Source organism: Polistes canadensis, unplaced genomic scaffold, assembly GCF_001313835.1.
Source record: "Polistes canadensis isolate GaletaPanama2010 unplaced genomic scaffold, ASM131383v1 scaffold_146, whole genome shotgun sequence".
Lineage (NCBI taxonomy): Eukaryota > Metazoa > Arthropoda > Insecta > Hymenoptera > Vespidae > Polistes > Polistes canadensis.
Window position 1 is genome coordinate 259,155 of NW_014569693.1, and position 23,098 is coordinate 282,252.

Here is a 23,098-nt window from a genome sequence, read left to right on the forward strand (position 1 = left end):
AATTACGATATTTTTCAGCATATTTTATCTGTTGCATCAACATATAATTGAATCAATACTGCTCTTGTTCTTTTTCTAAGAAATAAATCAAAATAATAAATGTGTAAGACAAAAGATAAAAAAAAAATTATTAAAGTTTTAATATAGTAACAGGCAAAGAATATTAATCATAATTGTGTCAGATATTGTGATAGACGATTTAATATATTTGTATAATAAATTACAAATATGTAATTCTTTTATCTTCTCTTATGAAATTATATCTATAAAACACATTGCAAAAAAATTTTCAAATATTTTTTCTACAGTATAATCATTACATATAAAGAAATCAACATAGTTAATTCAAATAAATTGTACCACTTATCCAAAAGCAATAATATTAATGAGAAAATCTTGGTTTTTGTAACATAATTACAGAATAATATTTTATAAACTCGTACCTTTTATCTTACTCTAATTGTATATTTAAAATATATACTATCTATATCAAAGGATTTATTATTATGTCTTCCTTGCAAAGCTATTGTGTTTACAAATATGTTATTGTTGTTATATTTTCTTTTTAAAGATATTCCACAATAACTTCTTTTAATGAAATAAGCAAGTTTGATAAATGGACATGGTGTCTCAAATATACAAATATATGCTTAGTGATATACTGTCGATCTTACTTATAAATGAATATCTAACATTGCATTAATATTTAACATTCTTATATATCTTCTTCTTATTATTATTTTTTTTTCTTTCTTCTCTTTAGATTTGTACATAGTATCCTTATAGCAGTAATAATTATTGATTCTATTTTAATGTAAAGTATATTTCTTTTTTTTTTCTTTCTTTTCACATTTCATTTATTTCCTTACAACTTGCAGATTGTATAAACTTGTGTTTGAATGTGTATCGTAAATACGAAGCTATTATTTTATAATATTTTACAATTTTAACATAATCTTATACCTATGATCTTAAAAAAACTACTACTTTAGCAGCGAATAATCGTTCTTTATGTTACCAAATATGCAAATATCATACTCTCTTTTCATGTAATCGTTATTCGAAGAATCACATTAATACAGGAAACAGTCTGAATTTATTTTACAGGAATGTGACTACTTCAGATAAAAAAGCATTGTATAATTTTATCTCGAGTCACAAAATATTAATTTTGCAAGTATCATTTTTTCGTAGAGTTAGAAGTAATCAACTTATTAGTTTTAATTGTTATACATTATTGATGCTGTTGCTAAATTGACTTCCGTGTTTGTGTCAGATAAATCAGGCAAAGATAGCATAACAGGAATAACTTGAATTTTTCCATTGTCATCTTGTTGTTGCAAATGTACTACAGTTCCACTCTGTAAAATCTCGTTAGTCATCATTTCATTTGCCATTATTTCTGCCGTCTCAATGTTGTCGGCAGTTACTTCTTCCGTGTATACAGTGGTGTCTTCCATGTTCATGATAACTTCGGCAGCTTCAGAAGCCTCTCTCGATGTTTCTTCATAATCCTACAATATAAATAAGAAATTAATTAATAAGTTTTTACTTATACATATTGTAGATTTACATTGTTCATATACCTGTTCATAGACTTGCTCATATTCTTCTGCAATTTCAGGTTCTTCAAATTTAACGATTTCTTCTTTGATAAATTTTGTTTCAAACGGTTGACACGTTTGTTCCTCGTATTGGCTTTCTGTAAGCTGCGAATCTACATGCGTTAATTCTTCTTGTTCTTGTTCAGAACCAGAAGTTTCTCCTTGAACCTTAGAATGTTTAATATTTCTGCCAGGTACTATTCGTTTAAATCCTGATCCTCCTAAACTTTCATGACGCCTTTCATGTTTGTTCTTATCACCCAAATATTTAAAACGTTGTCTACAAACACTACACGAATAAGGTCGTTCATTTGTATGAGTTCTTTCATGACAAACAAGTGCGCTTACTTGTTTACACCTCCATGGACAGTATCTACATTGTAAAGGTCTTTCATCGCTATGTCTGTTTTGATGATGCTTGATTAGTTGAATCTTAGTCTTTAAATTAAATCCACATATTTCACATGTATACGGTCTTTCTTCAGAATGAGATATCATATGAGTTTTTAACCTAAGCTGATTTACAAATCGTTTTGGACAATGAGGACATGCTAATGTGCCTTCCAGCCTATTATGAGTTACCATCATATGATGCCTCAATCTAACTTCAGAAGTAAATGTCATATCACAATCCAAACACTTCATAGGGTCTTTCTCCATATGAGTATTTTTAATATGTGTTCTTAAAATCATTTCTGTTTTGAAAGTTTTACTGCAATGGTAACAAGAAACTCTTTTTTCTTGTAAACCATCTACACTTTCTTTTACAATGCCAGGAAGTGATTCGTTATGTATATGAGACATATGCCATTCTAATGATCTTGCTGAAATCATAGATCTATTGCATATATGACATGTATATTGCCTTCCATCTTTGTGTACGCGATTTCTATGTATAACTAGTGTAGAATGATTTGGGAATTTCTCACCACATACTTGGCATGAGCATTCTTTTAATCCTCTACTATCAGATTTTTCATGAACTCTCATGTGAAGTCTTAATCCATCCCTCCTATTAAATCCAACACCGCAAGTATCACAGCGATATTGTCGTTGATCTTCATGTATTCTTACATGTTGTTTTAATGTTGAACTATTTTTAAACATCTTATCACAATGTGGACATTGTATAGTATAGGCTTTGTGAGTATACATATGTTTAGAAAGACTATAAAATGGTACTAATTTATGACAAACTGGACATTCTCTTTTGTTCCCTACAGGTTGGTGTTTACGAATACGGTGATGTCTCAGACTGGCAGGATTTTTAAAGTCAGCCCCACAATCTTCACACAAATAAGCTCTTAACGTTGTGTGGACAGATTTTAAATGAAAACTCAATTTTTGTTTGAACGCAAATTTTTTCGGACATTTAGTACATTGAAAAATCTTTTCCCAGTTCATATGTTGCGTTTTAACATGTTGATCGAGGGTCCCCTGATGTTTGAATTTTTCACCACAAAACTCGCACAATTGGCCAAACAGATTATCACAATGTTTCTGTTCGTGCTGCCTCTTTTTGCCTTTCGAATCTAATATCATATCACAATATTTACATAATAATTTTTTAAAACATATTATATTATGATTTTTTTTTGCTTTATTTGTAGGAAATTCCTCCATGCAATCTTCACAATAATGCATTATTTTAAAATCGTGCATTTTTATGTGATCCTCAAGTACTTCTTTAGAAGCAAATGTTTCAGGGCAATAATCACACTCTAAATAATTTTCCTCTGGTATATAATCTGCTGGTGTTGTTTCATCGATCAAGTCGGGTAAACTTTTTTGAAGAGACGTGTTATTTCTATCTTCGTAAAGGGAAATGATGTCTTCATCTTTTAATCTGGTAATAACTATTTTTCTTTGCTTTAAATAATCTTGAAATTCTAGTAAGTTTTTTTCTTTCTCTCCTAGAATCCGTGATAGTTTTTCCATGTTTCCCTCAGTGTAAGACTGGTCAAGTTCTTTTTGTAAGTATTCTTTCTTTTTCTTTGCCTCTTCCCATTTTAATTTAAGTTTAGCTAAACGTGATAAGTACTCTTTTGTATTCACATATGCCTTCTCTGAAGCTGACTGATTCTGTTGAAAATCTGAAACATCTGAAACATTCTCGTCTTTTATAATAACACTATTCATAGTACTACTATCAACATCAGATTCTACTTTTAAATTGGAATTACTTTCTTCGTATATATGCGCTTTTTGATCGTCAGAACTTTCTACTCGTTTAACAAATCGATTCTGAGTATCTTCGTTTTTTATTGGTAAATTTGGTTGACTACCCAGAACTTTTTCACGTTTTTTCTTATATTCTTCTATTTGCTCTTCTATTATCTGTTCTCTCTTATCCAATTTCTTAGTACGTTCTGTAAATAAATTCTTTTCTTTTGTCGCTAAAGCTTCATATCTCTTCAAAATTTTACCAACTGGTTTAAAGTCAAATGATTTCCTTTTACTCATATTTTTCTCGTCCTTTTTTTCAAGCGGTTTATCCATTTTTTTAACCTTTACCAATAATATTTCATTCGGTTTAGAACCTTTCACAGTGACGTACATAATTCCATCTTCTTGGGTATCGTTAATGTTTAAAGGGTTTTGCATATCTAATTTTGGAATTTTCGAATCTTTCGGATTTTCAGAAATATCAGATGTGATAGAACATTTGGACTCATCATTATTTCCTAAATTATCCTTTTTTGTTTGCTGCAAAAGCCTGCGCTTTAATATATTTGGTTGTTTTGGAGTATCTTTCCCAAATTCATTATTTTTTATATCAATCTTCTGATTAATTTGAAATTTGGAATTTAAATTATCTTGTGGAGTATCTAATTTAACATAAGCCTTTAATGCCATATCATATTTATATACAGTTTGATTAGAATCTTGATTTGCATCATCTTGATTTGCATCATCTTGATTCTGCATTAAATTACTACCTGACGAATTTTGTAATAAAAAAGATTGATTATTTACTTTACTTATATTATCCTTTTTAGACGTATTTCGTTTTCTATCCGTGTGACTACTTTCAATTTCATCATCAGATTCTGCAGCATCCGAACTATCGGGTTGAAATGGTGGATCATCCGGATCAAATTCTTCGATAGATTCATTATCATCACTTTGATGTTGATCTGCAACATCTTCAAAAATTTCAGGCTCAATTGTACATGTTACATCAGAATTATTTTTTTCCTCTCTTTCCGGAGGTGATGATTTCACATCTTTTAAAGAATAAATAGCGGATATTTTTGGAACAAATTCTTCGTTGTCGGTGCTCGTTGATATGGGCACCATAGAGGAATCATCAATTTCTTCTACCAGTTTTTGACTGTTAGTTAGAGATTGTATTTTATCCGCTTCTATGTTACGTGCAACTGTGTCGGTTATTGTAACATAAAGCGATTTTAACTTAATTTCAGCTTTTTTAATTTGCATATAAAACTTATAACTCATTTTCAAATCGCAAATACAATCCATACACATTTGAGTAGATAAACTGTCGTGAGAATTGATTTCTTCTAAATGTTTGATCTGTTGACTTAGCCTCATTTGAATACCTTTTTCACTGAAGATATCGACCAAAGGAAACTTCAAACCGGCACAAGTTCGACAGTACTTTTTTAATTCTTGCTTAGTATTTTCAAACATTTGAATTTTGTCTGATTCTAATGATTTACTTTGCAAAGAAATTTTAGTTAATTCCTTCAAACTATTTACATCATGAGCCAATAGTTTTACACGAGGTGTTATTTTTTTTAACTCATTTATATCCTTAACTTGTCCACCTAAAGTATCTTTATTTACTGTCAAAGAAGATACCTTCATAGGTTTCAAAACGGTTTTTAATAAATTATTTTCTAACATATCTTTCTGAGCACTGGTATTCATATAATTATGATTTTCTGTCATTAATTCTCCATAATCGTGATCTCTATTAAGCTTAGTTGAATTCTGCATATTTATAACTAATATTTATTTCATTAGAAATGATCCTTTCACGAATGCATTTATTCTCTTAATATATTATTTATTATTTTCATTTTAAAATAACACGCGCGCGTGCAGTTGAAATAATAATATTCTTTATAAATGAACTGCAACACTTTAATGCATATCTGCATTGGCATAATAATCTGAAATCATAAAATAATAAATATAAATATTTATAAATGTAAAAAAAAATGTATTTACAAAATATAAATTTTAAATAAAAAATATATATAATTAAATCTTCATATATTATACTGCTCTTGGAACCAAATTAAAAAACAGAAACTTTAAATACTCGAATAATAAAATACTTCACAACAAATTATTTATAAAGTATTTCAAATTGTATATTATTAAATATAACAATTTATAATTATTTTCAATAACTCTCTTTTATTGTTGTCAAATACTGTATTGATACCAATTAAAGACTAAAATGAAAAAATATTAAACATACAATATCATCTAACTGTATGTTTGATGACGACTTTTACAAGTTCTCCCATTGCTAATATTCAATTATATGGCATCTCAAATAATTATTTCTAATAATTATAAGTGCTTCCTGCAAATCAGTTATTTTTATTCATAATGTGATCATTCATTTTCTCATAGTATAATACTATTGTATTAAAAGACAAATAAATGTCTTTAATTCATTTCAATGTCAAACGTTGAAAATTCTTAAATTTCATTCAAATCGTTTAGAGGTTAAGAAACAGTTAGAAGTTTCCTATTAGAAAATTATATTCATAAGTACTTTTATATTTACAAGAGGATGTTATACCAGTTTCAAATTATAAGTTTCTCCTCTTGATACACGATCTTACGAAAAGTAACAAGCGTTATTCGAAAGTTTTTCCAATTTCTCACTACCATAACTTCTTCTTGACGATATCCAGATGGCGCGTACCAATGGCGCCTCTACGTTTATTATTTTCAAGATATCATTGGCATTCTACACTTCCAAAATTCATGCCTGGCTTTGAATATTTTTCGTACTATTTTAGCTTTGTTAATTGACCGTCTTTGGTGCATTAAACCACCGGTGAAAATACTCGGAAAATGTGTTGAAGATGGATTTATGAATTTCTCATACATTCACTATCTGTAAAGGCCAACTGCTGCCACGTTTGACTTTCGTCTTACTAAAAATCTTTTCTCGATTATGGTATGACGTCGTTAGATTTAAGATGGCGACGTCGCGACCATATCGGGAAATCACATGCAAATTCCAAATTAAAAAGTCATTTTTGACGATCTCAACAATTCGACATTAAAAAGAACAAGACAAAAAAATGCAAGCCAATTACAGCGTATATAGTAACGAGCAGAAATTAGGGGAAAAATATTTTACTCCTATTACAAAACATCGATTAATATATCATCTAAATATAATAATAATAAAAAAGTCTTACGCTCGTGACGTAATTTTTAAATTAGTCGAGTGAGTATACAGCTTAATGATATCAGCCAATACGCGTTAAGCGTTGTAAATATTTTTAGGGTACGATCAACCATAGTTACATAGTTTTTTTCATCTGTCAAGTTGGTTATTTTTATAATTTTGGTATAAACGTAAATATTTGTTTGTATCAGCACATAAATTAATTATATATTTAATATATTAATTAATAATTAATCAATGTTATATTTGAAATTTGTTAAATATTTAATATTACTTATATGAAAAATCCATAATTATATAATATATTTTATTTTCTTATCTCAAATTATATAATAATCAAAGTATCCGATCAAAATAACTGACATGGAAGGAAACTGGCGGGTAAAAGTGATGCGCGCGCAACAAATGAATGCATAAAATGGTGTTAGCAATGCGACCAATCGCTAGTAGGTTAAAACTATCCCTCCGCGAGGAGTTTATTGTTGGCCAATATGACTAGGTAAATTGTGATAAGTTTGAGGTGATCCTCGACGAGTCGTTTTGTATATTTAATTAATAAATAATATATTTCCAAAAGTAATTTATTATTATTAATAGTAATAAATCCGACTAACAAACCTCTAGATAATAATAATTATTAACATTTGTAAACGCTTATAATAATGATTGTAACAGCCCGATATAAAGATACTGTAATAGCAGGTGAACACAGAATTTTGGAGTATTTCATGGTTCATTACAGGTCAAAGATAGAATTGGGAGATGTAACGCCTCATAATATTAAACAACTTAAACTCCTTAATCAAGTGGTCTTTCCAGTTTCGTATAATGAAAAATTTTATAAGGACGTTTTAGAAGCAGGGGAACTAGCCAAACTAGCCTATTACAATGATATAGTGGTAATTGAATTTTCTACTTATTTATTTATTTACATTAACATTGATTATATGTTTGAAAAATTATTTTGATATATATATGTTGTATTTTTCGTTAGTTTAATTGTCTAAGAATAATATTCTGTATTTATAGGTTGGTGCTGTTTGTTGCCGTGTAGATACTTCGGAAAACTCTAGACGATTATATATTATGACTTTAGGATGTTTATATCCTTATAGGAGATTAGGAATAGGGACGGTCATGGTACAACATGTATTAAAGTATGTTAATAAGGATGGAAACTTTGACTCTATTTTTCTGTAAGTATGCGTACCAAGTATTCATGAAATATTTTATCTTTCATAATTTTTTAATAAATATGTATCGATATTCCTAGTCACGTTCAAATAAGTAATGAAGGAGCTATTGATTTCTATAAAAAATTTGGCTTCGAAATAGTGGAAACTAAACAACATTATTATAAAAGAATAGAACCTGCAGATGCACATGTTTTACAGAAAACTTTGCGACCTCGAGCTAATCAAACGAGTCAACAGACAATCAATTAATTCAATTCCTCTTGTACATTACATCATTTCTTCATCCTTTTCCTTTTGCCATCGCAAAATTATATTTGTCTTTTAATTCTATAAATAAAGAAGCTCCTTGTTATTACATCTACTGTTGCACCTAATGTTACGGAGTCACCTGTACATAAACAACAATACAAATATAAAAATCTAAACAAATATTTTCATCTTTGTCTACCAACCGATATATCATCTTTTCCCGTACTTATTAAATAGACAGAGACTCGTTATAAAGGGATGCATAGATTTAAAGAAAAATTTGATTAACACCTTACGTACCAAACTTCTTTCATTGAGCTTTTCGTTCAGGCCACAATGATTTGTCAACCATAAAAAAACATAAGAATTTCAACAAATGTGACCTGAACAAAAAGTTCAAAATTGGTCCACAGGAATCAACGTAGCATTTAATATGTTAAACATACAGTTAAATCCAAATTAAAAACACGGAAATAATTAAGTTAATCAAGTTATATTTATAAAATCATAAATAAATAAATAAGATATATATATGCAAAATACAAATTTTCAAAATAATTAATAAATAACGTGTAACCACATATAAATACATTACAAAATACATAAATTAGAAATTAATAATCACCGTAGATAATAAATTTTATATACACATTACCAGATCTTGCAGATCAATTTGAACATTCTCTGAATAATTGCAAGCCAGGTGGAAAATACTTTTACAGATTATCACATTTTTAACAAAGCTTTTTAGCATATACACACGTGTATAATTTTACATATATGTATATAAAATTAAAGCTGTAATAATTCCAAGATCCTTTTAATGCAAACTTCAGAGCCTTCATACGCTTCTTTTGAGATCTACAAAAGTTATATAAAATGAGATAATATTATATTATATTTATCAATATTATTATGTACAGGTAATCAAGTAAAATTATCTCACTGGTGCTAAATTGAGAAAACCATGAGGCAAACCAGATAATATATCGAGTGTCACTAAATTTCCTAGCAATTTTAATTTTCTTGCAAACATGACACAGTCATCGAGACAAGGATCCAGTTCCATTGTCTAAAATGACGATATCCGAGTGTTAATAATTTTTCACGAATAAAATAAATTTTAATGAGGAAATTTAACAACATTAAACTCACTAAAATCTTTACGGGCGGAAAACGAGCTAAAATATCATCCGATGCGAGGTATGGACTTAAAAATGGATCTTTGGGAACAATGAATGCGAATTCTTCGGAAGGACTTTTTGCTCTTTCCATATCGAGTTCTCTAACTTCTCTTTTATCTCCGCCAAGAGGCCATCCAAAAAATGACCATGTTTTGCCATTGCTTGGAGGATTGTCATCTGTACCATTATAATTATTTAATACAGGAACCGAAGTACATACGCTTGAGTTTCTATACATTTCTAAAAATCTTTGGATATATTCTTGTGACTTAACTTCTTGTTTTGGATGATCTATTCCTAGTATTATAATAAATAACTTTTTTACACTTATTTTAATACTATACTAAATAAATATTACTTAAATTTGATAATATGCGTTACAACATTAATTTGTTTAACATTGTACATACCGTCAACATCTGCTAGGCTTACAGAGTTTAATGTTGAGTCAGATGGAAGTGAGGCAAGCTTATGTGCATCGTTCGTTTCATCCCCGTTAGGACTAAGAGCCAACGCTATGAGATCACTCTCACTAACTTCTGCAAACGATTCAGTTTCCGATTCTACGACTTCATCGCCACTTTGACTTTTTTCTCTAGGACTGTAAAAAAAAGTTTGTTTGTATTTCCATTAAAAATTTTTCTGGTCATTTAAAAAAATATAAAATAAAATTGTATTTAGGTACTATAAATCATTTTTAATATTACCCTATGGTTTTTTTATTATCTGACGCTGTGTAAGCTTTTAGGCATCGCATCATAAAACCAAAAGGTAGCAACAGATCTGTTAGGCTTAATAATCGTGATGGTGATGTTACAAATTCTACTAAAATTGGTGTATATGCCATAAAAATACCATCCGGTTTTCTTATATTCATTTGTAAACATTTTAAAGTCATTCCTAAGTTCAAATTAGCCCCAGCGGAATCCCCTGTTAACATGTTATTTTACGAATAATTTGTGAAATAATTTCAACTCTAATAATACATTCAAATAAATTTATATTTTTTCGAGATATTGTAAAAATGTTTTACCAATAAGGATTACTTTTTGTGCCGTACTTCCAAGCAATGTGCTGGCATGATTCAATGACCATGCATAAGCATATAATATTTCTTCAAGGGCACGAGGAAACGGTGCTTCTGGTGCTAAACTGTAATCTATACTTAAAATAGGTACACCTAATTTTACTGCCCATGTTCGTAAATACGATTCATGTGAACGGGAAGTTTGTGCTACGAAACCTCCTCCATGAGAATGAATAATCAAGCTTTCAGATAGGCCAAGTAATTCCCCTCCAGTACCTGCTGACCCAACCTGAAAGAAAATATTTTTATCTTGTCTATAAAAAATAAAATAGAAACAATTTATGATTAGTAAATCATTTTTATACCATTCCAACACGACGCACAGCACTAAGTAATCGGACATGTATCGGCTTTCTTCCAATATGACTGTTTGGTATTGGAATAGAAATCTTTCCTCCATCAAGCGTATCGAGTGTTAATTCTTCAGGAGGTATAGATATCACTTGATTTATACTTAATGGTACGACCATTGATACTGAACTGCATAATATTTCTGAAATTCATAATATAATACAATACTTTTGACTTTTTCTTTTTTAAATTCTACAATAGGTTTTACCATTTTCATTCAAAAACCAGAAAGATTGACAGAATGAAACATCTGCATGTTGAGATACATGGACAATACGACGTGCTCTTGCTTCTGGATCCATTACATATTTTAAGGAATTAGCGCATCGCCCAAATAATGTTCCATTAGAATAATAAACTTCGCTGAACGAGGCCAAACAGACAGATATAGTTTTTAAAATGTGTTTTATATTATCACCAAACTAGAATATTTGTAATGATTCTTTAATATTTAATCTCATGTGTCAGATTTCATAATAATATTAATAATAAGAATTTTTTTGAATACCTGGAATCCTAAACATCTACCATAAAAACAGTATTGATTAACAATCTCCGTTTGATTTAAAAGTTCTTGGGGACTGTGTTCGTTAGAAGAGAACAGAGATAATTTTCCATCCTTTGTTCGATCACTCCAAGAAAAAAGTGTTTTCAAAAATTGTAGGCAAGTGTACAAAGATGCTAACAATTGAGAGCAAGCTTCAACTTCGCTGAATAAATATAAAATTAATAATTAAATTATATATAAATAATACATGCCAAAAAATAGTTGTGAAGGATATAAGAAAAATTATTTACCGCATATAATAACTTTTACGAAATAGGAAGGAATCTTTTTGACAATACATTTGACGGCATACAGTACCAGAGTGCATAATACCTCTGTCAACTAATACTAAAAAACTTCTATATCCATTTCCTGGAGTTTGTTCATCAAAGTCAAACATCGGTGCAATTTTTGAGATTTCTTTGTATAACGGTTGCATTTTTTCTAAGTGATCCAATATTGCCAAAAGGCTAGCTCGGATTCTTGACCCATTTTCATCTTGATGCGTTGAAAAATAGTCTTTGTTAGCATGACATAATTCTCTAAGAGCACCCCATTGTAAAGGTTCAAATTCCTCGAATGGTCTTTCAAAATCATCTTCAAGAGACATTTGAAGTTTTTGTCAATCTATATATTCTGTGTGTCAATATACTATTAATAAATAATAAATAATATAATTTTATTTAGAATTCTCTCTTTCAACTTATTATTCTTGCATTTATATTAATTCTCATTATTTAAAAGATATTCCATTCATTTATATTCCATTCTTGATTCCGTAAACAATAAAATCTGTATATAAAAGTCAATAAATAGATGTATTATTATTTATTTGAAAAATATATATTGTTTCGTGATGTTAATTTTAATTTATTTTGATAAATTATTAATAAATTTTGACCATTACTTATAAAACATTTTCGAATCATTATTGTGCAATGTGTTAACAATCATTTGAATAAGTTTATTAATAATGCATGTCGTTAAATGCAATATTATAATACGAACATCATTGTTACCATAAAGCTTTTCACAATCGATGAGCGTTTTCCAAACACAAATGCGTCGGTGATGACAGCACGCTTTTCTTCAGAAAGCTGGGTAACGACTGGACAGTTTTAATCCGCGCGCTTATGAATGTCCAATCATCGTTTCTCAAATCTTTTGTTTCTAATCTCGTTTCAATTCTTTTCGTTATCTATTAACAAATAGCTCAAAATAGTATTTCTTTGTTAACAATTAAATACTACAAATCATGTTAATTTCTAATTGTTTCCTTTATTGATCCAACCGTTAAATTTGTTCTATTTTTATACTTTCCATAGTCAAAACATTAAAAAGATAAAATTGTATATTTCTCTTATCTTATTTCTTATCAAAAATCACAAATATTTTAATTATTAAGAAAACCAATATAATTAACATATAATTTTAATTAATTTTCAGTAAAAATTCTACAGGCGTGGAAAATAATACTATTTTGTAATCTTTCTAGACTTACAATTACATAATATCTATTAATTTAGAAAACACGTTAAATTAATAATGAAAATTCATTGTACAAATTATTTTGTGTCGTAAACAGATTAATTTAAAATATTTACAAAGAATTATATTCTTATCAAAAAGAAAGATAACACATTACCCAAAATAAATTTCTTGATAACTTAGCTGATAAATTATTTTCTCATATTACCGACAATTAGTAATAGTAAATTCATGTTTTTGTGATAATCGATAAAGAACAAAAAAGTTAATATAGAACCGCAACAGCAGAAAAAAAATGAATAAGTGCTCCTAATTACTTACTAATTGCACATAAAAATTTATAATTGCACACTTTATCAGTAAATTATTCAATTAGTAATAAATAATAGAAAATACAATAACGTTTTTCCCTATTTCTAAGCAAAGCATTGAAGATTTCTATTGTTTTTTGTTTTCAATCAACTGATCACTTTTTGTTTATCCGTTTTTCTCCAGTATTTCTAGCGCCAATAAGATATCGGTTTTTTCATTAATTTAGTAAGTTTTATTTTTGTGTTCCTGTTCCAAGACAATCTTTCTTAACGAGTAAACTCCTTCAATTAATAATTAAAACAAAGTATCGATATTAGATTTTTACTTATTGTTTGCTCCTAAATGCATATAGAATTTATTTACACATTCAAATTGTGTAAACTACTAGCTATTAAAAGTTACTAGAAAATAAGAAAGTTTAAAATATATTGAAATTCTAGTAATATGGCTAAGCCGATATTGGTAATAGTAGTGCTATACCTTTATCTTAACGACCGAGATCTGATGGTAACTTACCATTAGAATTACCGACAGTAAAAAAATTTCAAGCAATAAAGGAACAATTATAGATTCTAAATGATCAATTAATGAGCAATTGAGAGCAATTATTTTTTTCTTTCTGCGGTAAAAATTTTTCTAGTGTCGGTAATTCTGATGGTAAGTTACCATCAGATCTTGGTCGGTAAGATAAAGGTAGAGCACTACTATTACCGATATCGGCTTAGCCATGTTACTAGAATTTTAATATATTTGAAACTTTCTTATTTCCTAGTAACTTTTAATAGCAAGAAGTGTACACAAAGTGATTGTGTAATTGAATTCTATATACATTTAAAAACAAACAACAATTGGAAATCTAATATAGATATTTTGTTTTAATTATTGCGTTGTTTTTCTTACAATCTAGTACTTTATGTAGTAAAGTACTTCTTTTATATACGGTAACTGTTTAATAACAAACTTGGCATTAACTTCTATTATATTTTGTTATTATTTTATCGCGACAATTGCATAATCCTTCTGAAAAAGATATAAATAAAAAATGAAGCGAATAAAAAGATGTTAATTATTTAGATTTTTATTAAAATTTATTAAACAATACAAAATAACATTTTCCTATGACACATTTTCTAATTGATAATAAAAATAAGAACACAAAGAGAAAAGCAAATACATCAATGATTTTCGTAATGCAGTTTATATACATGACTCATGTTTATTCTGTTTTATAATTTACACGTTCCTATTGTAAATGACGAAATTTAAGTACAATATTTATTACAAATATCGAATATATCGAGTTAAACAAACTTCGATTGGAGTCTCCGTATGGCGCCTATGATTTTAACTTTTATCAGGATTACTATCTATTATTAATTTGTTGTTCCTCTTTATTGGACTTTTTTTATTTTCCAATAATAGTAATAATGATAATTACCCTGATATAAACATAATATTTTGATTAAATATATTATTACGAGGAGTTTTACCAACCATAAGTATGTAAAGGTATTTAATTCTTTATTGTGTCTACTGTGTGTGCATTTCTATGAACGTGTGTTTAAGTAAATATGTCAGTTTTAATTTGACGTGGAACTTTATAATTTATTATATTAATGTAATACATTTGTTTTATATTTGAATTATAATCTTTAAAACAATTTAATCGTGTAAACAAAAAATTTGAGGTTAAGAAAATATAGGTTAGATATTAAAAAGTTTTAGAAAATATTTTATATAAAATTGCATGAAAATAACAATGTAACATACTGAACAAAATAGTATTAAGCCTGAAAAGTGTAATGCATATATTATTTATATTTTGTTTTTTAGAGTACTTGGAAAGATATCTCATTGACAACTATAATGGAAATAACAATAAACGGAATTGGATGGTTTTTGTCAATGAAATGAAACTATTTTCAAGCAAAGCAATGAACAATATTTCTGGTCAATTTCGTAAGACCACATGGGATCCTACTCTTATAGTATCTCAAATAGTGGCGGTGCAATCCGTCATGTATTTTTTTCTTGGAATATGGATTTGGATTATAGCATCGCTTTTAGGCTCAACGAATTCTTTGGACTATGCATTTCAATACAAGGAAATACACATTCGTAATTTTGGAGGACAATTAGTAATAGTAATTTTTATTTTAAACGCATTGGTAGGTGCTATGGCTTTATGGTGGTTAGTACAGAGAACAAAACAGTGTATGGACTTTGCGTGTACAGCTCATTTGATACACTTGTGTTGTTGTTGGGCATACAATGCTAGTTTTCCAACGTCGTTCAGTTGGTGGAGTTTAAACATCGTTTCGTTAAGTATAATGTGTGTATGTGGAGAATTTCTTTGTATGAGAACAGAATTGCAAGCAATACCGCTCGGTATGAATAATCAAAAAACAGCCTTGTAATAAAGAAATGTATATATATTAACTAATGAATTTGTTAGTCAATAATATGAGAATACAATAATTTTCTTTAATATGTTATTTTCTTAATATTCATATAAGTCTAAGTATTTCTCTTAGACTAATAAGAATCATAAGTTTTATAAACTATTTATAAATAAAAATATATACTACACGATACAACAATATCAGGAGTTACTTATATATTTGTTTTATTAATGTAATATATATTATTAGTTTAGTTAACAAAAATTTACATATTTTTTACTACTTGTATTTAATCTGTAAATCATTTAATGATTATCTTCTTTGTGAAATTCCAATCCGCAGTAACCACAGGTATTTGGACCTGGTTCGTCCTATATAAAAGACAAAATAATACATTTAATATATTTGTCAGCAAGATTTTTAGTTTAAATAAGCGATAACATTTCATAAAATTTTTACCAAATTAATGTAAACTTTAGGATGTCCTAAAGGACCACCACCACCATCACAAGCTACAATGCGACTCTTTACAGGGGTTGATGGTACTTTTGATATTAAATTTATAGCCCAATTTGGATTAACGTGCTTTGGTCTGTCGACAAATCTTGTAAGTCGATAGTCATCAGATTCAAATTTCTAACAAATAAATAACAAAATCCTTATTTATTTATGATATGAACATCAATAACATATAATATTTAAATATAATTTAAACCTGAACTTTATAGATTTAATGTAATAAAAATGAAATGATTTCTAAATAAGCTTACCTGTCCAGTATGAGTTATAATATCAGATTCTTTAGAAAAATTTCGCATAAACGTACTTATTACTGGTAAGTTTATTTGTGACATTTTACTGGAAGTTTTCAGCAAACGTAAAGTACCCTTGTTCGCCATATTTATTAGCTGTTATGACACCACACCGTAAGAGGTCTCCTATTTATATTTTCATTCTCTTACGATACAATTTAGGTTAAGTTGAATAATTAATTTTTAATAATAAAAAATTTTTCTAATTAATAAATATGACTAATATGATATAGAATATCTTATTATAAAAACTTTAGACTTACCATTTGATTAAGTTGTTTTTCGTAGTTTTCGATTTTCAATATATCGATTGCGATTCAATTATATCGATTCTAAATTTAAATCGAAATCGAAGACTCGCAATTTGAAATATTGTTACTTTTAATTTAACTTCTAATAATTATTATTATTATCATAAAATAATTAAATGTTTATATTATTATAATTAAATAATTAAAATTATTAACGTTTATATATAATTTTAATTATTTAAATATTTTCGATAGAGATTCTTTTTAAAATAAGAATTATCATTAAAATACAAATGTGACAAAATATACTATCCATGAACATGAAATAAAAAAGCCGTCTATATTAGAAATAAAATATATCAAGTTCCAAAGATGAAATATAAGAAAATTAAAATCTAAGAATCCGATAAGCATGCGTTTCCAACCATAACCGAGGATCATGCGCGTGAAATATATTCCATGTAGTGACCTTTATACCACGTCTTGATTGAATAGGTAGATAGGGTGTTTTATATAGTAAGATTAAAATCATGGAATCAATTGTTGATCATTCGAGGCTCCGTTTCACGAATCTACGCGAAATAATTTTTTAAAAACAAATAGTAAAATCTAAAGGAAACAAAAACCTCTTGGAAAAAATTTGATTAGATTATATTTTATTTTGTACATATCATGAGGATGTGAGATAAAGAAAGAGAGAGAGAGAGAGAAAATAATTTAAAAAAGGGCCGCCAGTTGATCTAATAATTAGGAGTAAGAATTCTCTTAGGTACAGGGATATCGATCCGCCTGGGGTAGCGAGCAATGCGACGTCTCTATAACGTGAAACAGCTTTTCTCCTTATTTATCGTCGTAAGCGTGCTGTATATGTGCGCTAGAATAGTACAAAACGAGATAGAATCAGTGCTTTTTCCCTTATGTGACAAGTACTTTATACCGTATATGTTTCAAGGCCACAGAAAGCCTTACCGGCAACATATGTCTTGCATTTGCGTACGTAGATCAAAAGGAATTTCAACTTTAAATCAACAACGGGATATCAATTAAGGATAATGTAACACAAATAATAATCAACGGTGAGTCGAAATTTAATGTTGTTTTAAATAATAATTATAATCTCGAATAATCGTAACTCTCCATTGTCATCGGTAGTAGAAAAATTTGATAAATTTTAATAACTTTGTCTAATGAAAATGATTAGAAAATTATCGTAAGATGTTAAAGGTTTGAGTTATGGGGTATCAATGAGTATCGAATTGTTTTTTATTATTAATTCGAAGATTTAATGAGATTATTTTATTTAAGATAGATACAAGATCGAATTAATATGGACGTTCACGGAGCCGGAGTTGTTGCAGTTTTAGGAACCGTTGGGGCTGCTACTGGAGCTATTTCAGCGGTTATCGTTTACACGATTTGTGCACGTCGTCGAAGATCACCATTACTTCCTTCGGGCGTTGGTCCTCTTAATTGGTCTGTGTTCTTTTTTTTCTTGTTACGTGCATCAGATCTATCTAACATTGGTTGATTTTATTTTAAAATTATATGTATATCGTACATTTATTACAGGTTCGAAAAAGATTTGTTGAACAGAGCTGAAGAGGCTGCAAGATCTTCGAAGGATGTTCTAGTTGGATTAGGATCAAGTGTATCTCTTGGTCGTGATAATAGAACTCTAAAACACAGTGCTAGTCGTTCCGATGATGAAGAATCGCAATCAGATCATGTATTCGACAGCATTGCGAGTGATTCTCCAAGGAAAAGTAAGGGTTTTTATACGAGAATATTATTCAACATTATTTCAATCGAATTTGGTCAAAAGAATTATTATTAATTAACATATTTCTCTTTATAGTTCGACATCATTTATCTGAATCCGACGACATTCCACCATCACCTATGAGTCCTCTTACACCACCTTTACCGGAAGGTGCGGTTGTAGCATCAGAAAAACGAATGGTAATCGTTAGACATCCACCTAGAAGCTTAGATAGCTGTCATTCAAGACTTAATAGTCTTGAAATCGAATCAGAACCACGGAACAAGGTATACAATAATTATTTTGATATTCGCCCCGGTAATTATAACAATGGATTGAATTAATGAAATAATTGTATAATGTAAAATAAATTATAAAATCAATTTTAAGATTCACACAATCCATTATATCATAATTATTGATTATAATTGTTCTTTATGTGTGTATTGTGTTTTTATCATTAAATTGATTCGTAGCTCTCTTCTTCCTCGTCGACATCTTCGACGGATGAGTTTAGGGGTGAATTAGAAATAGGTTTGATTCACGATGCTTCCACTGGTATTTTGTCTGTACGACTTATAGAGGTATTTAATATTTCATATAATTCATTCTTGTCAAATAAATCTTAGATTCATTAACTTGAATAAAATTACCTTTATCATCACACATGCTCCTATATAAATATTTGATTCTTTCTTTTTTATAAGGCTCGTAATTTACGTGCTCGTGAACTTAGTGGAACAGCCGATCCTTATGCTAAAATTCGTCTGTTACCTGATCGAAGTAACGTATGGCAAACGAGAATACATAAACGTACTTTAAATCCAGGTAAAATTAATGATACAACATCAATCAAATACATTCATTAATTAATCACGTATTTTCTTTTCCCCCCAACAGTCTTCGACGAGGATTTTGTTTTCGAAGTTAATCCAGAATCATCTTTGTGCGACAGGACTTTGGAAGTTCTCTTATACGATTTCGATGCATTTTCTAGACACCGTGGATTGGGTTACGCGCAATTTCATTTATCTACTTTGGTAGATAATCTTGGAATAACATTTCAAACCGTTAGAGTACCGATATTGCGTTATGGAGCTGAGGGTGGTTTCAGAGCACCACCTTTGGGTGAATTGATGGTGTCTCTTTCATATCAACTATTAGCAACAAAATTGACTGTTATTGTTGTCAGGGCTAAGAATTTACCGATATCTGACGAGTCAACAAGTTGCAATCCATATGTAAAGGTAGGTGAACAAATAAAAAATAAAGGAAATAATTTATAACATTTTTCATTATTTATTAGGTGATACTTAAGCAAGATGGGAAAACTATTAAGAAGAAGAAATCTAGTATCAAGCGGGATGCAACTAGTCCTGTCTGGAATGATATTCTTAGCTTCGATGTTCCTAATGTAAGCTTTTCAAAGTGTGCATTAGAGTTTTTAATATTGCGTGCTAATGGTGAGCTAATAGCAAAATGCGAGGTTTCCAGCAAATGTCAGAAAGAACTCTTCCATCGTGTCTTGTCAGGGAAGGGTGCATCTGCACAATGGTTACCCTTATCCGAACCGGAAATTCATCGTATCGATGAATTAAATAAGAATGAATGAATTAAGAATAAGCACCTAATGTAACTTGCAGATCGATGATCCACGAGTCTTTGGGCTTATTTATAATTCTGTCTATAATAAGAAGTACTTAAAGAAAAGAAAAAAAAAAAATCTATAACGAATTAAATCGCACATATACTATTTTCACTAAATACAAAAACCATAAGTTTATAAAACACAAATGATATTTTCAGATATTGATTACAATAATACGCTCTACATATTGTCGTGTTTTTTCAGAGAATTATTTTCTACGATATTCATATAAATTAAAAAAGTTGATTATTTCAAGAGTTTTTTATTTAATATATTATATTTCTTTTTACTCTCTTGAAGTTTGTGTATATCGAGGATATTTAATTAAAAAAGAAAAAAAAAATCATAACGCACAGTTCTGCTGGTAAAAAATAAAAAAAATAAATGCCGTGCGAACGATCTCTAAATTAAAGGACTAAAAATTTCATGCAGTTGTGGTATTATATATATTATCGGAGCCAACTGCATGGACACGCTGATCTCATAGATGTAATTGTTGGATCTGTCGGATAGACTGAAACTTCATAGAATATAAATATATATATATATATATATATATATGTGAATATAATTATTCTTTCTATATATACATGGCCAATATTGTAAACTGTAGTTCGTACTAATGTAATTGTAATATTAATTGCGTTGTCCACGACAATTTGCAGGATATTTTCAATGTTAAAATGAAAGCAGGCTCTTTCAAACGATGCTATGATTCAATAAGTGTCTCATAGTTTCCAAATCTAATATCTATAAAAGATGTACATCGTATATTTGAAAAAAGAAGTGAAATATACGTATTATATTATCTCTAATATTTTACGAGATGATAATAGCAAAATCCGAAATGATTGTTCAAATACTGTGAGCTTCTTATCACGAGGAACCATGTATTTTAGAGAAATCTATCCACACGCATACATACGAACATGTACTTTTATCTGTAAACGCACATCCGCCATAACTAAATAATTATAAAAATAACATTAATATGCCTGATATATAAAGATACCCAATATCAATAATAGATTTTAAATGTGCCCATCGTATTATGTTTAAGTATTCGTATAGAAAAATTGTGCTTACCATCTCTACTTTATGCTTCCTCTAATGTGACAAGAAAAAGTACAAATACTTCCTAATAATTTTGAATTTTTAAAATGTTTTATTCACTGTACAATATAACTGTACATAAAAAAGGAATGGACCAACATAATGCGATCCCTGAGTTTAATCGAACAAACCTGTAAAGGAATGAAATTTAATTAGTATACAAATTTATGTTTACATTTTTATATATAAAAAAGAAAAATATTTAAATGTAAAGACTATTCTCATTTAATTGTATTATCTTCATATATGCTATCAGTAGCTAATACATGATTAAATAATCATTGAATATATACTTTTACTTGGATTAGAATAAATATTATATTATAATAAGCTTGGTAAAATATTGAAAAGAAAAGGAGATTTTCGACAATTTGTTTCAACTTACCGAAACCCATGTCCTCGTCTGATTCTTCTTCAGGTTCTTCTTTCTTCTTTTCTTCTTTAGCTGGGGCAGCTTCCGTACTAGCGGGTGCAGCTGCAGCAGTAGCAGCTAAAACAAGAAACGTGCTCATTAAATATAAAGAAAAATAAAGCATAATATTTATTAAAGATTTTGTTTAATTGTTGCTAACAGAATCTAAGCCAAAAGTGTAGAACAAATGACTAAATAAGATTCTATTTTCATTTGATATTTCCTCGATCGCTGACCGTTCTAACAATTTAACTTTGTATAGAAAGGTGGATGAAGAGGACAATATTAGAAAAAAATAAAAAGCAAAATGTTTTAATACATAATACTAATAAAATACATACCACCAACAGTAGGTGCACCACCAACACCAGTTCCAATTCTGGTGATGAGATCTTTCACGTTAATTCCTTCCAAAGCCTTGGCAAAAAGTCCAGGCCAGTAGGATTCTACATCAACGTTGGCAGCCTTTAAAATTGTTTGAATTTTTTCACCCTGCAATATATAAATGAAAATGTTAAAATCGTACATTCATTATATAGTGTTTTCACATAGCACATTATTGTTTCGTTTTTAAGCTTGACTATTCTTTTTTTTTCCTAAATAAAATAATTTTTACAATTCCAATAAATAAAACAATTGGAGAATAAAAAGAAAAGTTATAATAACAAAAAAAAATTAATTTGGATAATTATATACAATAATGTATAACTACATATGACGAATAATAAAGCATGGTATAAATATAGACGAAATTTTCTTACCGTTACGGCGATTTCATCGTCAACAAGAATAAGAGCGGAATAAACGCAAGCGAGCTCAGCCTTGGTAGACATGTTTATTATCTTAATTAAACTTATTTAAACTCGATGAATCTTAATAATAGTGCAAGTCGCCGATTTGGCCTTAGCTCCGCAAGAGAGAACAAGCACAACGTAACGTCGAACTAACGGAAAGGAAAAGAAGGGAAGCCGCTAAGCGGATGTCACGTGTTAAAAATGAGCACTCTTAAGGAGAATTTATCACGTTGCTACATCTGGTGAATATTAACGTCGTAGTTGTCTCTGATTGGATGAACTCCAATGAAATCCCGCCTTAATAGTAGTGAAAATAAGTAATGTATTTGATATTATTTTAAATATAATTATCTTTAGAGAGAGAGAGAGAGAGAGAGAGAATAAATCTTTAATAAAATAATAAAAAATTCATATATAAAGAAAATATTATAAAGAAACATTAATTAATAGGAACTATTTTTTAGCTTTTTATCTACGAATGACTC

General features: G+C 28.9%; 7 protein-coding genes across 14 annotated transcripts; 3 read left to right on the plus strand and 4 right to left on the minus strand.

The window, feature by feature from the left end:
- Positions 1 to 828: 828 nt before the first annotated feature.
- Positions 829 to 6,933, minus strand: LOC106788636. Of its 2 annotated transcripts, none has more exons than XM_014752064.1 (3): positions 6,388 to 6,933; positions 1,587 to 5,743; positions 829 to 1,514 (listed from the first exon to the last, which is right to left on the minus strand). In XM_014752064.1, exons 2-3 carry the CDS (start codon positions 5,565 to 5,567, stop codon positions 1,221 to 1,223), a joined length of 4,275 nt encoding a protein of 1,424 aa, XP_014607550.1. In that variant the 5' UTR covers positions 5,568 to 5,743; positions 6,388 to 6,933; the 3' UTR covers positions 829 to 1,220. The 2 variants fall into 2 exon arrangements, with proteins under 2 accessions (XP_014607550.1, XP_014607551.1); XM_014752065.1 differs by lacking the exon at positions 6,388 to 6,933 and adding an exon at positions 6,058 to 6,340.
- A 470-nt stretch (positions 6,934 to 7,403) lies between these two features.
- Positions 7,404 to 8,624, plus strand: LOC106788650 (probable N-acetyltransferase san). Its single transcript, XM_014752104.1, has 4 exons — positions 7,404 to 7,507; positions 7,751 to 7,907; positions 8,038 to 8,204; positions 8,282 to 8,624. The coding sequence occupies exons 1-4, from the start codon at positions 7,500 to 7,502 to the stop codon at positions 8,451 to 8,453; spliced, it is 504 nt and encodes a 167-aa protein (XP_014607590.1). The 5' UTR covers positions 7,404 to 7,499; the 3' UTR covers positions 8,454 to 8,624.
- Positions 8,625 to 8,964: 340 nt separating this feature from the next.
- Positions 8,965 to 12,935, minus strand: LOC106788649 (hormone-sensitive lipase). Of its 3 annotated transcripts, none has more exons than XM_014752102.1 (11): positions 12,642 to 12,935; positions 11,874 to 12,414; positions 11,584 to 11,785; positions 11,284 to 11,497; positions 11,030 to 11,217; positions 10,671 to 10,953; positions 10,345 to 10,567; positions 10,048 to 10,238; positions 9,609 to 9,934; positions 9,400 to 9,525; positions 8,965 to 9,314 (listed from the first exon to the last, which is right to left on the minus strand). In XM_014752102.1, exons 2-11 carry the CDS (start codon positions 12,230 to 12,232, stop codon positions 9,246 to 9,248), a joined length of 2,181 nt encoding a protein of 726 aa, XP_014607588.1. In that variant the 5' UTR covers positions 12,233 to 12,414; positions 12,642 to 12,935; the 3' UTR covers positions 8,965 to 9,245. The 3 variants fall into 3 exon arrangements, with proteins under 3 accessions (XP_014607588.1, XP_014607587.1, XP_014607589.1); XM_014752101.1 differs by having other exon boundaries at positions 12,631 to 12,935; XM_014752103.1 differs by having other exon boundaries at positions 8,966 to 9,314; positions 9,609 to 9,814; positions 12,631 to 12,934.
- A 1,297-nt stretch (positions 12,936 to 14,232) lies between these two features.
- Positions 14,233 to 15,910, plus strand: LOC106788661 (protein SYS1 homolog). 3 transcript variants are annotated; one of them, XM_014752117.1, is made up of 2 exons: positions 14,233 to 14,363; positions 15,256 to 15,910. In XM_014752117.1, exon 2 carries the CDS (start codon positions 15,315 to 15,317, stop codon positions 15,837 to 15,839), a length of 525 nt encoding a protein of 174 aa, XP_014607603.1. In that variant the 5' UTR covers positions 14,233 to 14,363; positions 15,256 to 15,314; the 3' UTR covers positions 15,840 to 15,910. The 3 variants fall into 3 exon arrangements, with proteins under 3 accessions (XP_014607603.1, XP_014607604.1, XP_014607602.1); XM_014752118.1 differs by lacking the exon at positions 14,233 to 14,363 and adding an exon at positions 14,579 to 14,921; XM_014752116.1 differs by lacking the exon at positions 14,233 to 14,363 and adding an exon at positions 14,581 to 14,931.
- Positions 15,911 to 16,024: 114 nt separating this feature from the next.
- Positions 16,025 to 16,781, minus strand: LOC106788662 (NADH dehydrogenase [ubiquinone] iron-sulfur protein 6, mitochondrial). Its single transcript, XM_014752119.1, has 3 exons — positions 16,595 to 16,781; positions 16,284 to 16,460; positions 16,025 to 16,195 (listed from the first exon to the last, which is right to left on the minus strand). Exons 1-3 carry the CDS (start codon positions 16,721 to 16,723, stop codon positions 16,130 to 16,132), a joined length of 372 nt encoding a protein of 123 aa, XP_014607605.1. The 5' UTR covers positions 16,724 to 16,781; the 3' UTR covers positions 16,025 to 16,129.
- Positions 16,782 to 17,575: 794 nt separating this feature from the next.
- On the plus strand, positions 17,576 to 20,535 carry LOC106788645 (synaptotagmin-5). Of its 2 annotated transcripts, none has more exons than XM_014752092.1 (8): positions 17,576 to 17,963; positions 18,193 to 18,360; positions 18,457 to 18,650; positions 18,743 to 18,933; positions 19,123 to 19,230; positions 19,354 to 19,474; positions 19,547 to 19,893; positions 19,953 to 20,535. In XM_014752092.1, the coding sequence occupies exons 2-8, from the start codon at positions 18,215 to 18,217 to the stop codon at positions 20,256 to 20,258; spliced, it is 1,413 nt and encodes a 470-aa protein (XP_014607578.1). In that variant the 5' UTR covers positions 17,576 to 17,963; positions 18,193 to 18,214; the 3' UTR covers positions 20,259 to 20,535. The 2 variants fall into 2 exon arrangements, with proteins under 2 accessions (XP_014607578.1, XP_014607577.1); XM_014752091.1 differs by having other exon boundaries at positions 17,577 to 17,963; positions 18,197 to 18,360.
- A 901-nt stretch (positions 20,536 to 21,436) lies between these two features.
- On the minus strand, positions 21,437 to 22,828 carry LOC106788646 (60S acidic ribosomal protein P1). Of its 2 annotated transcripts, none has more exons than XM_014752094.1 (4): positions 22,581 to 22,828; positions 22,179 to 22,311; positions 21,793 to 21,897; positions 21,437 to 21,538 (listed from the first exon to the last, which is right to left on the minus strand). In XM_014752094.1, the coding sequence occupies exons 1-4, from the start codon at positions 22,650 to 22,652 to the stop codon at positions 21,525 to 21,527; spliced, it is 324 nt and encodes a 107-aa protein (XP_014607580.1). In that variant the 5' UTR covers positions 22,653 to 22,828; the 3' UTR covers positions 21,437 to 21,524. The 2 variants fall into 2 exon arrangements, with proteins under 2 accessions (XP_014607580.1, XP_014607579.1); XM_014752093.1 differs by having other exon boundaries at positions 22,161 to 22,311.
- Between the last annotated feature and the right edge of the window lie 270 nt (positions 22,829 to 23,098).

What these genes read in the sequence shown, in the direction of transcription:
- LOC106788649 (XM_014752102.1), bottom strand. Translation starts at nt 12,232, where the DNA reads ATGTCTCTTGAAGATGATTTTGAAAGACCATTCGAGGAATTTGAACCT. An exon ending in CTGGTTTTTGAATGAAAATG is followed by an intron (nt 11,218 to 11,283) that starts GTAAAACCTATT and finishes TATGAATTTCAG; the next exon opens with AAATATTATGCAGTTCAGTA. An exon ending in ACAAAAAGTAATCCTTATTG is followed by an intron (nt 10,568 to 10,670) that starts GTAAAACATTTT and finishes ACATGTTAACAG; the next exon opens with GGGATTCCGCTGGGGCTAAT.
- LOC106788636 (XM_014752064.1), bottom strand. Translation starts at nt 5,567, where the DNA reads ATGCAGAATTCAACTAAGCTTAATAGAGATCACGATTATGGAGAATTA. An exon ending in ATGAGCAAGTCTATGAACAG is followed by an intron (nt 1,515 to 1,586) that starts GTATATGAACAA and finishes TTTATATTGTAG; the next exon opens with GATTATGAAGAAACATCGAG.
- LOC106788645 (XM_014752092.1), top strand. Translation starts at nt 18,215, where the DNA reads ATGGACGTTCACGGAGCCGGAGTTGTTGCAGTTTTAGGAACCGTTGGG. An exon ending in AATCAGAACCACGGAACAAG is followed by an intron (nt 18,934 to 19,122) that starts GTATACAATAAT and finishes ATTGATTCGTAG; the next exon opens with CTCTCTTCTTCCTCGTCGAC. An exon ending in TGTCTGTACGACTTATAGAG is followed by an intron (nt 19,231 to 19,353) that starts GTATTTAATATT and finishes CTTTTTTATAAG; the next exon opens with GCTCGTAATTTACGTGCTCG.
- LOC106788646 (XM_014752093.1), bottom strand. Translation starts at nt 22,652, where the DNA reads ATGTCTACCAAGGCTGAGCTCGCTTGCGTTTATTCCGCTCTTATTCTT. An exon ending in ACGATGAAATCGCCGTAACG is followed by an intron (nt 22,312 to 22,580) that starts GTAAGAAAATTT and finishes TATATATTGCAG; the next exon opens with GGTGAAAAAATTCAAACAAT. An exon ending in TGGTGCACCTACTGTTGGTG is followed by an intron (nt 21,898 to 22,160) that starts GTATGTATTTTA and finishes TTCTTGTTTTAG; the next exon opens with CTGCTACTGCTGCAGCTGCA.
- LOC106788650 (XM_014752104.1), top strand. An exon ending in CCTATTACAATGATATAGTG is followed by an intron (nt 7,908 to 8,037) that starts GTAATTGAATTT and finishes CTGTATTTATAG; the next exon opens with GTTGGTGCTGTTTGTTGCCG. An exon ending in AACTTTGACTCTATTTTTCT is followed by an intron (nt 8,205 to 8,281) that starts GTAAGTATGCGT and finishes CGATATTCCTAG; the next exon opens with TCACGTTCAAATAAGTAATG.
- LOC106788662 (XM_014752119.1), bottom strand. Translation starts at nt 16,723, where the DNA reads ATGGCGAACAAGGGTACTTTACGTTTGCTGAAAACTTCCAGTAAAATG. An exon ending in TTATAACTCATACTGGACAG is followed by an intron (nt 16,461 to 16,594) that starts GTAAGCTTATTT and finishes TTTATTTGTTAG; the next exon opens with AAATTTGAATCTGATGACTA. An exon ending in CTAAAGTTTACATTAATTTG is followed by an intron (nt 16,196 to 16,283) that starts GTAAAAATTTTA and finishes TCTTTTATATAG; the next exon opens with GACGAACCAGGTCCAAATAC.
- LOC106788661 (XM_014752117.1), top strand. Translation starts at nt 15,315, where the DNA reads ATGGTTTTTGTCAATGAAATGAAACTATTTTCAAGCAAAGCAATGAAC.